This window comes from Anabrus simplex, chromosome 2 (genome assembly GCF_040414725.1).
Source record: "Anabrus simplex isolate iqAnaSimp1 chromosome 2, ASM4041472v1, whole genome shotgun sequence".
Classification (NCBI taxonomy): domain Eukaryota; kingdom Metazoa; phylum Arthropoda; class Insecta; order Orthoptera; family Tettigoniidae; genus Anabrus; species Anabrus simplex.
The window spans coordinates 850,062,464-850,076,592 of NC_090266.1; the positions used below are offsets into that span (position 1 = coordinate 850,062,464).

The window sequence follows — 14,129 nt, forward strand, 5'->3', positions numbered from 1 at the left end:
TGTTTCGGGATAGGCAGAGTATGTTGCTTGTGAACTTTTTGCACCGGGGTGACACATTAAATGCCGAAACTTATTGTGAGACCTACGTAAACGTAGTCGTTCAATCCAAAACAAATGGCATGGCATGCTCACAAGGGGGATTCTTTTGCTTCATGACAGTGCACGACTTTACACGGCTAACGGAACCCAAAACTTCATCACTTCATTTGGTTAGGAACAATTTGATCATTCTCTATATATCCCTGACCTAGTGGCTACAACTTGCTTTTGCACTTAAGAAAGCATTTTGGAGGTCAGCGGCATGATGATGACCTAAAAACAGCTGTGCTGGAGTGGCTGGAACATCAGGAGGCAGATAAGTATAGGAATGACTGAGCAAGTGGCTGTCCAGTTTGGGTCACGGAGCTCTCAGCTGGCAAAAGGGTGATAGTGGATTCAAACCCCACTGTTGGCGGCCATTGAACCCGTATCAATACGAGCTCATTGAAAGAGTATCTTGGTATCAATTATATTTATTCTGTAAAGTTGGACAATGAAATAAAATTTGTATAGCTAAGTAAGAGAAAGCCGAGGGTTGACTTACTAGCAGCTTCGGCGAGTACAGGCAGGCGGTATAAATGACAAATGACATCCCAGTCAAAAATTTTCTTAAGAAACGGGCGAGAACAACGAAAAAAGGTTCGCGCACTGCAAGACAATAGGACGAGGGGAAACAATACACTCGATATCCAGGCCCACGATGGCAAAAACATGTGATGAAAACGTTGTATAAAATTTGTAAAGAAACGCAATTGAGCCCAGTTATAAAATCACAACAAACCTTAACTAACGTGGAGGGGCGGATAGATTTTAGGTCAGGAAATGCGAAGCTCGAACAAAAGGGTATTAAGTCTCTAACCTTGGCCTAAGCGAGCAGGGGAGGAATCGAATCCAAGAGCCCCAGGAGAGGACGCACAACCGGCCTGCCAGTGAGAGGAAGCGTCATATTAATTACAGCTTGGTGATTGGAGGAGACCGAGAGAAACCGAAATAAAGAATATTCAGGAAGGAGGTAACCGAGATGATAAATTTAGCCGCACGGAGCACGGAGCGCGGAGACACATTCTGACAGTAGCCTGGCACATTCCGGCATCAGTCTGGGACATTCGGGATTCTGACATTCTTACATTCTACTTGCACTTAGATATTCTTTACTCGTTTACTTTGTGTTATTGAGCCATGTAGGCACTCTTAACTTTACTTGCGTCTCAACGCACGTGTCTGAACATGCACTCACGAAGCAGTTTTATCTTCAACATTTGGGCTTGAAGTGGACATTTCTACACTTGAACTCCTCAAAGACTTTAGGTCTGACCGTGTCGCTGCACGCATTCACTTTGAGCGTCATAACGAGTTAGACTTGAAATAGAATACTATTCAGGTAGACAGTCAGTCACAACTAAAGGTCTCATTTCGCGACTGAGTCGTGCAGAACATGTTAGTCAATGGAAAGTTGCAATTCGCCTAGCGGCGTGACAGTACGCGTGTTTGATCAACGTCGAGGTGCCGAGATCGTATTCTGATAATACAGAACAGCATTTATAAGCAGTGCGGGAAAGGTTCTGTAGGGCGACCGCGGTGTGAATCAACTGATAAACCCATAAACTGTGAGCAGACGGAGACAAACTATGATAGCACCAAGATTAATGCCAGTCAACCTTTTATGATGCTGTTGTAGCCATAAAAACTTAGTAGCTAAACCCTAGATAGCTCAATTGGTAACAACAGTTCCATAGTGTTACCAGGCTACCGCCGAGATACCGTTGTACGGGTGGACCAGTAGACCCAGCCGCAGAAACAGCAGATCCGGTACGAGAACACAGCGATGGACAGCAGCTGGACCAGATTGAAGATGGACCTGATTCCTGGACATCCTACGTCAGTGACCATGGTCGAGTAAAAAGGATGGGGCCTTCCTACCTAAGGCAAGGCGTACGATGAAGGCTGAGTAGCAAATACCATTTTAATTATGTAGTACTCTACGTAGATATTTAGAGGGGTTTTGTAAATAGTAGTCGTAGTTTGCTTGAATTTTCATTTCTAAGAGGCAACCGGCAGTAATATAGGGGTCAAAATATAAAATTGGTTAATGAATCGGATGCATTTCATGTAATTTCATCTTGTTTTTTCGAGGTAGAATAACGTAAAGATACATGATATTTTGAAATAAATGTAAATAAGGGAAGATTATAATACACAATCGTGTTTCATTCAGAGAAAGCGTGATAATCGCGCAGTCAAGCCTCAAATGTAATGTCAGATCTAGTGTAATCGAGTAACGTGCATGCTTTTGAAATGAATGAACATATGCATGGAAATGTGTGAAATTTATCCATGTGTTAGAAAATGAAAGTGGTTGTTATGTCCATGTTGTCAGTTTTCGATATTAATCGATAGGAGAATCGTCAAGTGAATTTCAAAGTGTTAAATTAACTCAGAAAATGTGTTCAGTTACCAGGTGTGCTGATAATTATTAAATGTATATCATCAAGAAATTAACCTAGCACTGAGGTAGAAATTCAGTAAATAGGTGACATCATCGAGGGAGTAATTAACACAGTAAGAGGTCATCGAACTAAGTAGAATGTTATAGATGTGTATAGAGTCTTCATTCAATGCTACATTAATCGTGAGGAATAAGATTGTAATACTGAATGTAGCGGAGTGCATATAAATCTTTGATATGAATAAATTAATGTATTGACAGGCCTTGGGAAAATGATACGGTAGTGATATTGAGAATTTAGCTCTTCAAGTTACAGACATGGCTTGGATGGCCATGGTCATTGATATGCGTAAGATAGCATCGTCGAATATATCGAGAGTAGGGAGCGTGTGTGTGAGTAATGTCGTCAGGACTAGTGTATTGTCTGGTGAGGTAAATATTAAGATCCCAAGGATTGTTATAGATGTAAGACTATGCGTAGTAATTGTCCACACCACATCGTCATGTAATAAGTTGGGGAGTGTAATGAACGTGGTCCCGTCGATCGAGACATCTCGAGGGAATGTTTCGGTGTTCGAGACCCGGGAAGGGTATATTCCAGGTTCATATTAGAGTTAATCATCGTCGCCATGCATGACAGGCGAGGAGTGTTTGATGGCCGAGTGTTGTTGATACACCTTCATTTCTGCTCGTTACATCGGTTTAGGACATCAACTTACACCATTGAAACACCAGCTTCATTCACACACACGAGCTGTTAACTAAAACTGACTTTCACACACACAGGAAGCAAAGTCAAACGTTCAAAGAATAAAACAACCGAAGATAAACCACTCCACTCAATTATCTGAGTTACCGAAACATAACCTCAATGTTGTATACCTTAAAATATGTACAAGATATGATACATGACATTTTATTTTTATGAGAAAACCACAACATTCCAACACTCCCCCCTTTTCTCAAAAAAAGAACAAAATACTACACTTGTACTGACTCCTCAAAATTTTTGAAACACAACTTTAAATCTCTAGTACCACATAGATATCTTATGATATGCTTCACTTCTTTCCAATCTTTAATCTTAGGTTTTTGACAATTTTGACTAACTTTACTTACTGCAAATGCAATGTCAGGTCTAGTATTATTTGACAAATATAGTAAACTTCCTACTGCACTGCGATACATGGTACTATCAAATTCCTGCTCATCATTTTCAGCTGCTGAATACCCACTTGGTAAAACAGTCTTACTAGGTTTACAGTCATTCATGGAAAAATCAGCAAGTAATTTGTCAATGTATAAACTTTGACTCAATGTAACCCCTTCTTTTGTCTGTTCTATTTGTATTGACAGTAAGTTTGTTGCTTTCCTTAGATCTTTAATCTCTAACTCATCTGCCAACCTTATTTTAACCAACTTAACAACCTTTTTGTCACCTATTGCAATAATGTCGTCAACATCCAAGCCAATAATACAACACTCCTTTACATACACACATGGTTCTTTGATACATCTCTTAAAATCTAGCCTTCTTATTATAGCATCAACACAAGTATTCCAGTCTTTACTCGAATTAGGTAGTCCATAGATGCTTTTCTTCAATTTACATACATAGTTTTGGGCATCTTTTTCTATGAACAATTCTGGTTGTTTCATGTATACAGTACAACTGATTTCACTGTTTAAGTAAGCACTAGTTACATCTAGATGTTCTACAGTCCAACCTTTACGTACTGCAATACCTATTAACAGTCTCATTGTTTTCCTCTTTATAACAGGACTAAATGTTTCATCGAAACTAAGGTTAATCTGTCTCTTAAAACCTTGAGCAACCAACCTGTCCTTATATTTCTGAATGTCGCCCTCACTGTCATATTTCAATGAAAACACTCACTTAGAACTAATTATCTTGACATTTTCTAGTCTTCTTACAATTTCCCAAACATCCTTCTTTCTCATCTCATTGATCTCCATTTTCATGGCTTCCATCCAGTTAGCAGACTCTTGGCTTGACATAGCCTCCTCAACTGTTCTAGGTTCCACTATATTCGCATGTCTAACCCCCATCACCGCCTTACAGTCTGCATAAGTCTTACCTTTCCTCTGTCTTATTGACCTTCTCAGACTATTCCCTGGCTCTTGTATTGCTATAGACTCAACCTCTAGTTGTTCCTCTCCGGTCGTTGACTCAACAGCCAATGTTTCCTCTCCGTTCTCCTCTGTGTTGCATTCAGTCCCTAATTTTATCTCTGGATCTTCAGTGCACAGTATGTCAAAGTATGTTTCACTACCCTCTGCCTTTGGTACATTTATCTTTTCCTTGATATCAATTCCAGGACTTTTCACCTTAAAGGGAAATATCTGCTCCTCAAATACCACACTTCTCCTAACTATTACCTTTTTCCTTTCAAGACTCCATAACCTATATTCATCTTTAGTACCTGCCTCGTACCCTAACATAACGCATGACTCTGCTCTGGGATCTATCTTCCTGCTGTCTGCCCTTACAGCCCACGCCTGACATCCAAATACTTTCAATCTACCTATTTCTTCCTGATCCAACTTCCTATTGAACCACAGTTCATACGGTATCTGAAAATTTATTGCTGAGGATGGGCACCTATTTCTTAAGTACACTGCAGTCATTGCTTCTCCCCAGAATTCGTTTGGTAACCCTGACTGGATCAATAGACATCTAACAGTATCAAACATCGTTCTATTCTGCCTCTCTGCTAATCCATTTTGTTGTGGAGAGTACGGTACTGACCTCCTATGAGTAATACCACATTTTTGCAATTGTGCTTGAAACCCGCTACATGTATACTCTGTACCATTGTCAGATTTCACTACTTTAATTCCTACACCATGTAACGTTTCTGCATTTGCCTGATACCTATTAAACACCTCCAATACTTCATCCTTATTTTTCATACATACAGCCACATTAAATCTGGAGTATTCATCAGTCATAGTTACAACATACTGAGCTTTCCCAAGTGATGGTGGACTAATTTTTCCAACTACATCAGTGTGCAAAACATCAAGTGGTTTTCGTGCCTTACGCTCACAAGACTTAGGTACCCCCTTGTTACGGTACTTCGTTTCCCCTGAATGCATACAGAACAAGTAGGCCCTATTAATATCATTACTCCTTTTCAATTCTACAATAGGCAATTTAAACAAAGCTTCAGAATGAACATGTCCACATCTCTCATGCCACAACCTAACCTGCCCAACACCTTTAAATGCTACATTGTTATTACATTCTTGATCTATTATTTGGTCACAGTCACTCACATCTACAATATCATTTGGTAGCTTCTGTAGGAACTGAGAAAATTAGCGATTGGCTGTTCGATTCAGGTGCGTCCCATCATATGTTCCCAACAAAGGAGATGTTTATAGACATGAGAAATGAGCAAAACTTTCCGGAAAGTCGCACAGTAGCACGGCACATCGAAAAGGCAGTGGCAACATTAAGTGAGACAGCTGGAAATTGGCTTATACCTATATCAACATTTCTTCAGCTTGTTTGTGTAATGAACGCTAAAAAAAAAAAAAAAAAAAGAAATGGAGTGACTTAAGAAAAGATCAATAGCTCCTAACTGGGATAGTACGGAAAACGTAAGCAATTGTAATTGAATCGGCGATTTGAAAATGGTACACATTCCAAAATCCTTACTTTTCAGGAGAAAGGAAAACCTGTTTTGTAGCTAAACGAAAGGTTTGATAAAAAAGTTTCTATTAGGCATTTATACATCATATTTCTGCGTATTCAACTACAAAGTATGGAAATCATATTACGTATGGTTTTCAAGTTATGACATTTTTTATCTCGAGGAATATGTCCCCTTTTATAGGTACCGGTACTCAAATTTGAGAAAGATTTTGTAGGTGCAGATAATGTATAATAAACTCGCAATATCAAAAGTCTATTAAGCAGTAACACATTATTACACAAAAATACGCCCAACCATCATTTCTTTTATAGCTATTCATTGTCATTCCGTCTCTTTAAAGTGTTTTACTTTACGAAGATGTCTAGACTCCATAACCTCTGAATGGTGTATGTCTTCTATGTTTAAAATATCGTGAAGATCATCAACGTTATCGTCCATTCTTTCAATGTGTGTTCAATGTTAAATGGATAAGTCGAATATTTCACCACGATTATATTACTGTAGACAATAAATACCACGAAAATAAACTGCTCACTCGTTTCTTTTTCCGCTACTCACTGCTATATAACGCTTATACAAGGGTCCTGGTCTGTATAAGCAATTCAATGAATAACTATAACAGATGTATACACAGGCGGCTCATACACGGTTTATTAGTAACGAATTTCACATAAACGGTGTATAAACCTTGTATAAAAGTTATACACCGTTTATTAGTAAGACGGTACATGTCTAATTTCTGAGCTTACCAGTTTTCCACTCGCATTCACTGATTTACTCTCCTGTGATGATTCGTCACTCTTCATTGTTGGACATACTTTTGAATAATGTCCTGACATACCACAATTGAAGCACTTTTGGGTACTGCGACATTATTTAGATACATGTCCCTGTTTACCACAATTGTAGCAACTATGTTTTCCTCGTCCCACGTCTTCTTTCTTGATATCTCGCTTCTGTTGAACAACCATGGCTTGAGCTTCATCCTCCTCACGTTTTCCAGTGTCGTAAGCGTTTCCTCAATTTTACTGAAGTTTCCTTCTGCTTTCCTCCGTGAGTAGTCTCGCCTTCACCCTCGAGATGGTCAGTTTCGCCAAATCAGCTTCCAAGGAAGGTATACAAGCTGCAATCTCAGTAAGATTTCCTATGATCATTCCTGTAACTTGTTGATCTGTGAACTCGTATCCAGCTTTACTCCTTCTCCTCCACAGTTGATTTATTTTTGCGAAGTATTCTTGAACACTCATGTCCTTGGGCTTCACAAAATGAGTTAACTGTTTCAGGGTCATAGCACCATTCACTAGCCCTCCATCATTGCACAACTCGTCCAGTTTTTCCCATGCCTTTTTCGCTGATTCAATATCTGCAATGTCACTTTCAAAATTTTCTCCCACATATTTGAAAATAACCGCTAACGCAATCACATTGTTTCGCGCTCGTCCTCTCGTTTCTATCTGAGACAGCTGACAACCTGGCATATCCTCATACCCTATTACTGATTCCCATATATCTTTCAACAACAGCTCTTGTTTCACCTTTAATGCCCACGAAAAATAGTTCTCCACTGTAAGCTTGGCCACATTCCTATTCAGTGTTTCTTCACCGGTCCACGAGGTCGCCATTTTTACCGTCAATAATGTCAAAACTTGCTTCGTCCGACGTTAACACTCGTTACTCTACTTCCACTTATATTGTCCGAAATTTTTTTTTTGCTAGGGGCTTTACGTCGCACCGACACAGATAGGTCTTATGGCGACGTGTCCGAAATTTACTGCGGCGTTTTGGCGCTCTGGAGCTCTGGGCCCATAACCTGGTGAATGAAGATTTCTGCTCGTTACATCGGTTTAGGACATCAACTTACACCATTGAAATACCAGCTTCATTCACACACACCCATTTTATTACGAGCTGTTAACTACAACTGACTTTCACACACACAGGAAGCAAAGTCAAACGTTCAAAGAATAAAACAACCGAAGATAAACCACTCCACTCAATTATCTGAGTTACCGACAAATAACCTCAATGTTGGGTACCTTAAAATATGTACCGGTACAAGATATGATACATGACATTTTATTTTTATGAGAAAACCACAATATTCCAAAAAGTGTCAATGTTGTTATTTTGATTTGTATGTGAGACTGACATTATGTTTTCAGATATTATGAGTGCATTATGTATGATTTTATAATTTGTGTTGTAAATAACTTGTGTCTGTGGTGAATTTAAAGCAAATACAGTAGGGGTGAATGGGAATGGTTTTATAGTATTTTCTGTCGCTGTTTTCTTGATTTAGATAATTTAATAAATTTCTTCGTGTAGCAGTATTGATAAGGTCAGATAGCTAGTTATGGTACATGAAATGAACAGATTGGTACAAAAAGTTACGTGATATTGACTGAAAAATTAGTGTTCCCATTCACCCCAAATATGGGGTCAATAGGAACAGATACTTAAGTGTCCCGTCTAAACCTATTCTCCTCATACTGGGGTGAAAAGGAACACTGAAAACCTTTAAAAATGTTATTTAAGATCTGAAAAATGCATAAACAGTAAGAACTAATACAATAAGGTAATTGTCAACCTAAAACATGCTCCAAAATGTTACCATACGTGGAAATTTACATCGAATTTCAGGAGTCCCTTTCTAAAACGATTAGGGTGGTGTACCACACCAACAACGCTTGCCTTATCAATTTCACAGACATTTTCATGTTCGGACCACTTAAAAATTTGTCTGCTCTCAACTTTAGTTGGCACATACAGTAGGCCTACTTCAGAAACGTTACTGTGAAGCATTCATAGTCCAACACTGGTGACTGTTTCAATGAAATAGGATTACTCTGAAGAATTTGGATGATTTGATTAATGACCTGGATGGAGAAGTAAAATCTACCATAACCCAGACACCTTCTTCAATTCGTGCTTTCTTGTACACACCTCTCATTATTTTTTCAACTGGATGTAGTTCTCAGTTGCAGTCTTGCCTTAGGTGTGATTTGGGGTTCTGATTCTGGCGTCCTTTGGTTGGGATTGGCAACTTTCTTTTACTAGCATGTTTATCAGTAGGAACTTCATTTTATTTTGAGATCTCCTTCTGCTGTTGCTAATCATCTGACAGATGTCCTTCTTGGCTATTATTTTCCAAGTCGTCAGCTTTCACACTCTGACAAGGAGGAATGTTTAGCTTTCTCTTTCTAATTTTTACTGTCCCAGGACTGAACCTCATATCATTGAGTACAGAAACAATGCAGTCATCAGTGATACCATTGTTTTCTTCAACATCATCCACCGTTTCTTCTGCTGATGAACGGGGCAAGCGACTTAGAATACGGTCTCTGTTCTGTTTAGACACATTCGTTGAGATAAAACATTTCCATGACGATTAAGGAAACTGAGTGCAAAGTCATAACCTGGCATATTGTTTCTGAACCTCTTCACAGTGACTCACATTCTATCAAGGTAAGCCTTAACAATACAGCGGAGGTCGTTATGCATCAAATAGGTAATCAGAGGAGAACACATCACCAGCTGATCAACCAAATGCTTTTCAGTATCTTAACAATGTCTGTCCAACTTTTGGCTATATTTCTATTCCTCCTTCACTTTTATTATATTTCATACGTCTGTTTAACACTGTTGTAGGAATGACATACTTCTCTGAACATTTTCTGTATGATAATCCACTTTTAATATCCTCTAATGCAGCAGAAAGTGTTTCCGGTGGGTCTTTCCTGTGCATTTTGCCCCTCTGATCTGGTTTATATTGCCTTGGCATCTTTCTTCATCAACTGGAATACATATAAAATAAGGGATAGAATTACCGAATAGTATTTATATGAAGACTGTATTCACAATTAAGCTCATTTTACACATCATCTCTGTGTTCCCATTCACCCCATTTTTCAATGATTTTGTTCATTAATTGTGCATAGTGCTAACGTAGAAATGTGTGCTTGTATGTCATGGTAAAATTATGTTTAATTGTATCAAAACATGGCATAGTTACTTATTCTAGACATTAAAAGCACTTACCTCCACGTGATTTTCTAATCCAGAAGAAGATTTTATGGTCTTTAATAGCTATAAAAAATTCAAGGTTTCCTTATTGGGCACTATTGTTGCTAAAAGTTATTGTTATCCTTTCAGAGGACATAGAAATGGCGGGAAATAAGGATAGGGAATATTTTGGGTGAAAAAATCCCACTGAAATGCTTTACATACGATGCAAACCTTCCATAAAATAAATTCCCTACTGTGTGTTCCCTTTCACCCCCATGTTCCTATTCACCCCATTTTACGGTAGAGACAATACACGACACTTACGGATTTCGCCTTGCTAACATGGGAGACAATTCGACGGTGGCGCTCCTAGTGACTTGACCTGAACAAATCGCGCTAAATTCAAATATCAATGGAAATGTATATACGGAAATGGATAAATAAATTACGTCTAGAAAGAAAGTGGTATTGAGATATTAACTTTGAAGTTGCTAAAGCAATTCTGGATAAATGAATGAAGAATTATTTAAAAGGTTATTATTTAAAGACTGAAATTAGACATATAAACAAGGTGTGAAATGGACTGCTGTGAAATGGCTTGATCTTTCATTTATGCATTACTTTTTTTACCTTTAGCATACCTGCCTGAAATCTTACGGTTGGATTTGTCTTTTTCCTCATTTAAAAACATTGTATCATCACATTAAGACATTTGTCAATAAAAATATCGGCACATTCCTTACACATATGATGCAATGAATTAACATTTAATAGCTGGACAATTTTCCTCTTAACATGAAGCCTACTAACAGAAAGAAAATCTATAAAATCCCGGCTTTAATCTGAGAAGAGGGATAAAAGAAAGAAAAGTTTGAAAATGTTGTCGATAGTGATGCTTTGAGGAATATTTACGTACAATTAGAGTAAAAATGTAACATACCCTTGGCTGTATAGTCGAGGATTTTTAAAGTCGCTGGCCTGGAAATGATCTGAACAGATCTTATAATTCTTATATAAGCGTAACGTCCCTTCTTTCTTGTACACTTTATCCAAATCGCTTCTGTGACATTTCAAAACCCACAGATCACACCTACAACAACACATCGGTATTGAAGGTTAACTGCTGCACTATACAATAAAATATGCGTATTATATTTTAAGCCCGTTAAAACATGGGTCGAGCAGGTGAGAAGATTATGAAGTACTATAAAAATCTCTGTCACTGGAAGAATATATATGCAAGCACAATATTACTTACATGTTCTTGTCACGAGGGAACCTGAAGAACGACCGCGCATTTTTCTCTACTTCGTAATTACTGCAGCCAAACACAGCACATACCTTTCCCCTCATGTTGAGAGAAGATATCAAGGAATGACACACGCTACTATTTAATTATGTCAACTCACTGAGAACGCATAAATAACACCAAAAACTTCACACAAAAATGCACGTGCTCTTATGACAGAATCAGTACCGTTCAGGTCTATCCGCTAGAGTGAGCTCCAATAGCTGTCCCTCGATATCTCGCTCAGTGTCGTGTATTGTCTCTACTGTATTTGTTTAAAGCCATGTGAGGGATTCTATATGTGATTGTAAGATAATGTGTTGTGCATAATAAGTACCTTAATGCGATCCATTTAACCAAATATTAGATTTTAGTTGTTGGTAATGCCCTAAATATTCACGTAGAGGTTGGTTAGAATTTCACCACAATGTTTTGTGGATATGAAATTAGGCTACTCATGTGTTTGATGAGAAATAAAATACAAGTTCACTACGATTAAAACTCAGCACCACATATGTTAAAGCCAAGAACTTAGGGGTAACTTTCATGTTGATTTTCGTAAAGAACTCTGGATGTTTACAAACAGAGTGAGATTGACAGTTATTGGATTCAGGATGTTTAATATGCATTTTTAATTGATTCGTTGCCTCACTATTGTTTGTAGATATTTTGAATAAATTAGGAAATTGTTTACACCAACTGTTACCCATTATTTTAGTAGATAGCTTCACCTGTTATGCAATGTTCGTCTGTCGAAATATATGTCCCCCAAAATCTGTAGTAGCAGTAAAATTTAGACTTTGCTTAGAGGGTTACGACCAGACACGCCTAGGTGACTGGCTAGTTGGGGCATCACCAGATTTTGGTGGCTATATGGGAACACAATGAAGATGGTTTTCTGTGGTTTCCCATTTTTACACCAGGAAAATGCTGGGTCTGTACCTCAATTAAGGCCATGGTTGGTTCCTTCCCACCCCTAGCCCTATCCAATCATTGCCATAAGACTTATCTGTGTCGGTGCGATGTAAAGCGAACTGAAAAAAAAAAAAATATGAGGATGAATTCAGAATCTGGTTTTACAAAATAGGTGCCTTTATATGCTTGGAACTTACGTTGAGAAGTACTCTAAGGTACAGGCTCACACACAAGAAAAAAGAAATGTTTAAACATTTACATCAATTTATTACATACTGGTACTGTACAAAAAAATACATCATTATAAATTATAATACACTTCCCCTAATCAATTACATCTAAATATTTACAGTAACATTTACTTGTAGATGATCAACCAGCAGAATTTCTGGATAGTAGCCTATCACTGTCCTAGTTATAAGTAAACGCATGGGTGTGCCTGAAATTCATTATAGAAAGAATACAGATTAGTAATTCGGTTTGAAATAAAGGGAAAACCATTTTATATCTAGTTTCAAGAATGTACTATTCATCTTTAGAGAATGCCACCAAATACTCCACACATCCCTCAAAAAAATAGTTTTGAAATATAGGTAGTACTAATATCATGTGAATACTGATCTACAGTAGGAAACCAGTTGTTAAGACTATACCTACATCTGTTGTTCAGTACTCTGAAGGAAACGGCGAATCATCTTCAGAAAATGAAATTCTGATGAAATTAAATGAAATTAGTTTGAGTATGACTGCAAGGAGCAGGATGATTCTACTACCAATTTGCTAAATGTATTCAGTCAGATGAATCCTTAACAGCAGTGCTCACAGTAATTGCAGGAGATGAGCACTAACCAACTACAGTACTTGGTCAGCATCCATAGCATATCTTACATCTCTATTACAAAGAAAGGAAACATGAAAGACGGCTTCATCTATTGCATTATTGTCCTTAAGTAACATGAAAATTCATAAGATATACCTGAAAACTTGATCAAGAATGTAAAGGACAAAAGTGAGAAGGTTGTGCTGTACTTAAATCAAGACTAAACTCATGGTGAATGAAGAAAGCATGGTTGTCAAGACAAATGGCAATGACCAATGACAAATTAGAGATTTAATATTCCCATGTTCTAAAATTAATCATGAAGGTGACTGCACTCCTAAAGGAGTGTATGTAAGTCATGAGGGAATGAAAAGTTTTAGAAACATTTAGAAAAGTATTTACAGAATCTAGGACAACTAAGAAAACTAAGCAAGCTTATATCGTAGCATATCATAATAACAGTTTCTCAGTTAGCTGTAGTCAGATTTAGTTCATTCACTCTCATAGATGAATAACATGACCAAGAATGTGTTGTCTTACTGATATAGAAATGTGTAAATTTACAATTTTAATAATGTTACTCACTTGGTAAGCACTTTAAATAATGCTCAATTTCTTGTTGCTGGATAATGTTATTAATAAATTATGTTTATAAATGTTTGTAAAGAAATAATAATAATAATAAGGATTACACAATGTGATCAACCAGTTTTATATACTGTATACAGGATGTATCAGAACTATACCAACAAAATAAATCAGGGATGCTCTTCGTGATATATTATGAATGATGGTGCAATCAGATTGGCAGAGAAAATATTTCTATTTGAGAAAATTAGGTTAATTTGTTAGTTCTGGGCATGCAATTCAAACTGACAAACTCGCCGTATTTCTTATGCCAGACCACAAGTCACTACCATCCTTCAGGGCAGA

At 37.6% G+C, this 14,129-nt stretch overlaps 1 protein-coding gene across 1 annotated transcript in view; it reads right to left on the reverse strand.

Moving 5' to 3' along the window:
• Window positions 1-14,129, reverse strand: part of LOC136863714 (uncharacterized) — a 252,551-nt gene that overhangs the window by 98,758 nt on the left and 139,664 nt on the right. Inside the window, exon 8 of the mRNA XM_068226054.1 lies at window positions 4,421-4,743. Coding sequence (XP_068082155.1) covers window positions 4,421-4,743 — 323 coding nt within the window. The remainder of the gene's footprint in view (window positions 1-4,420; window positions 4,744-14,129) is intronic.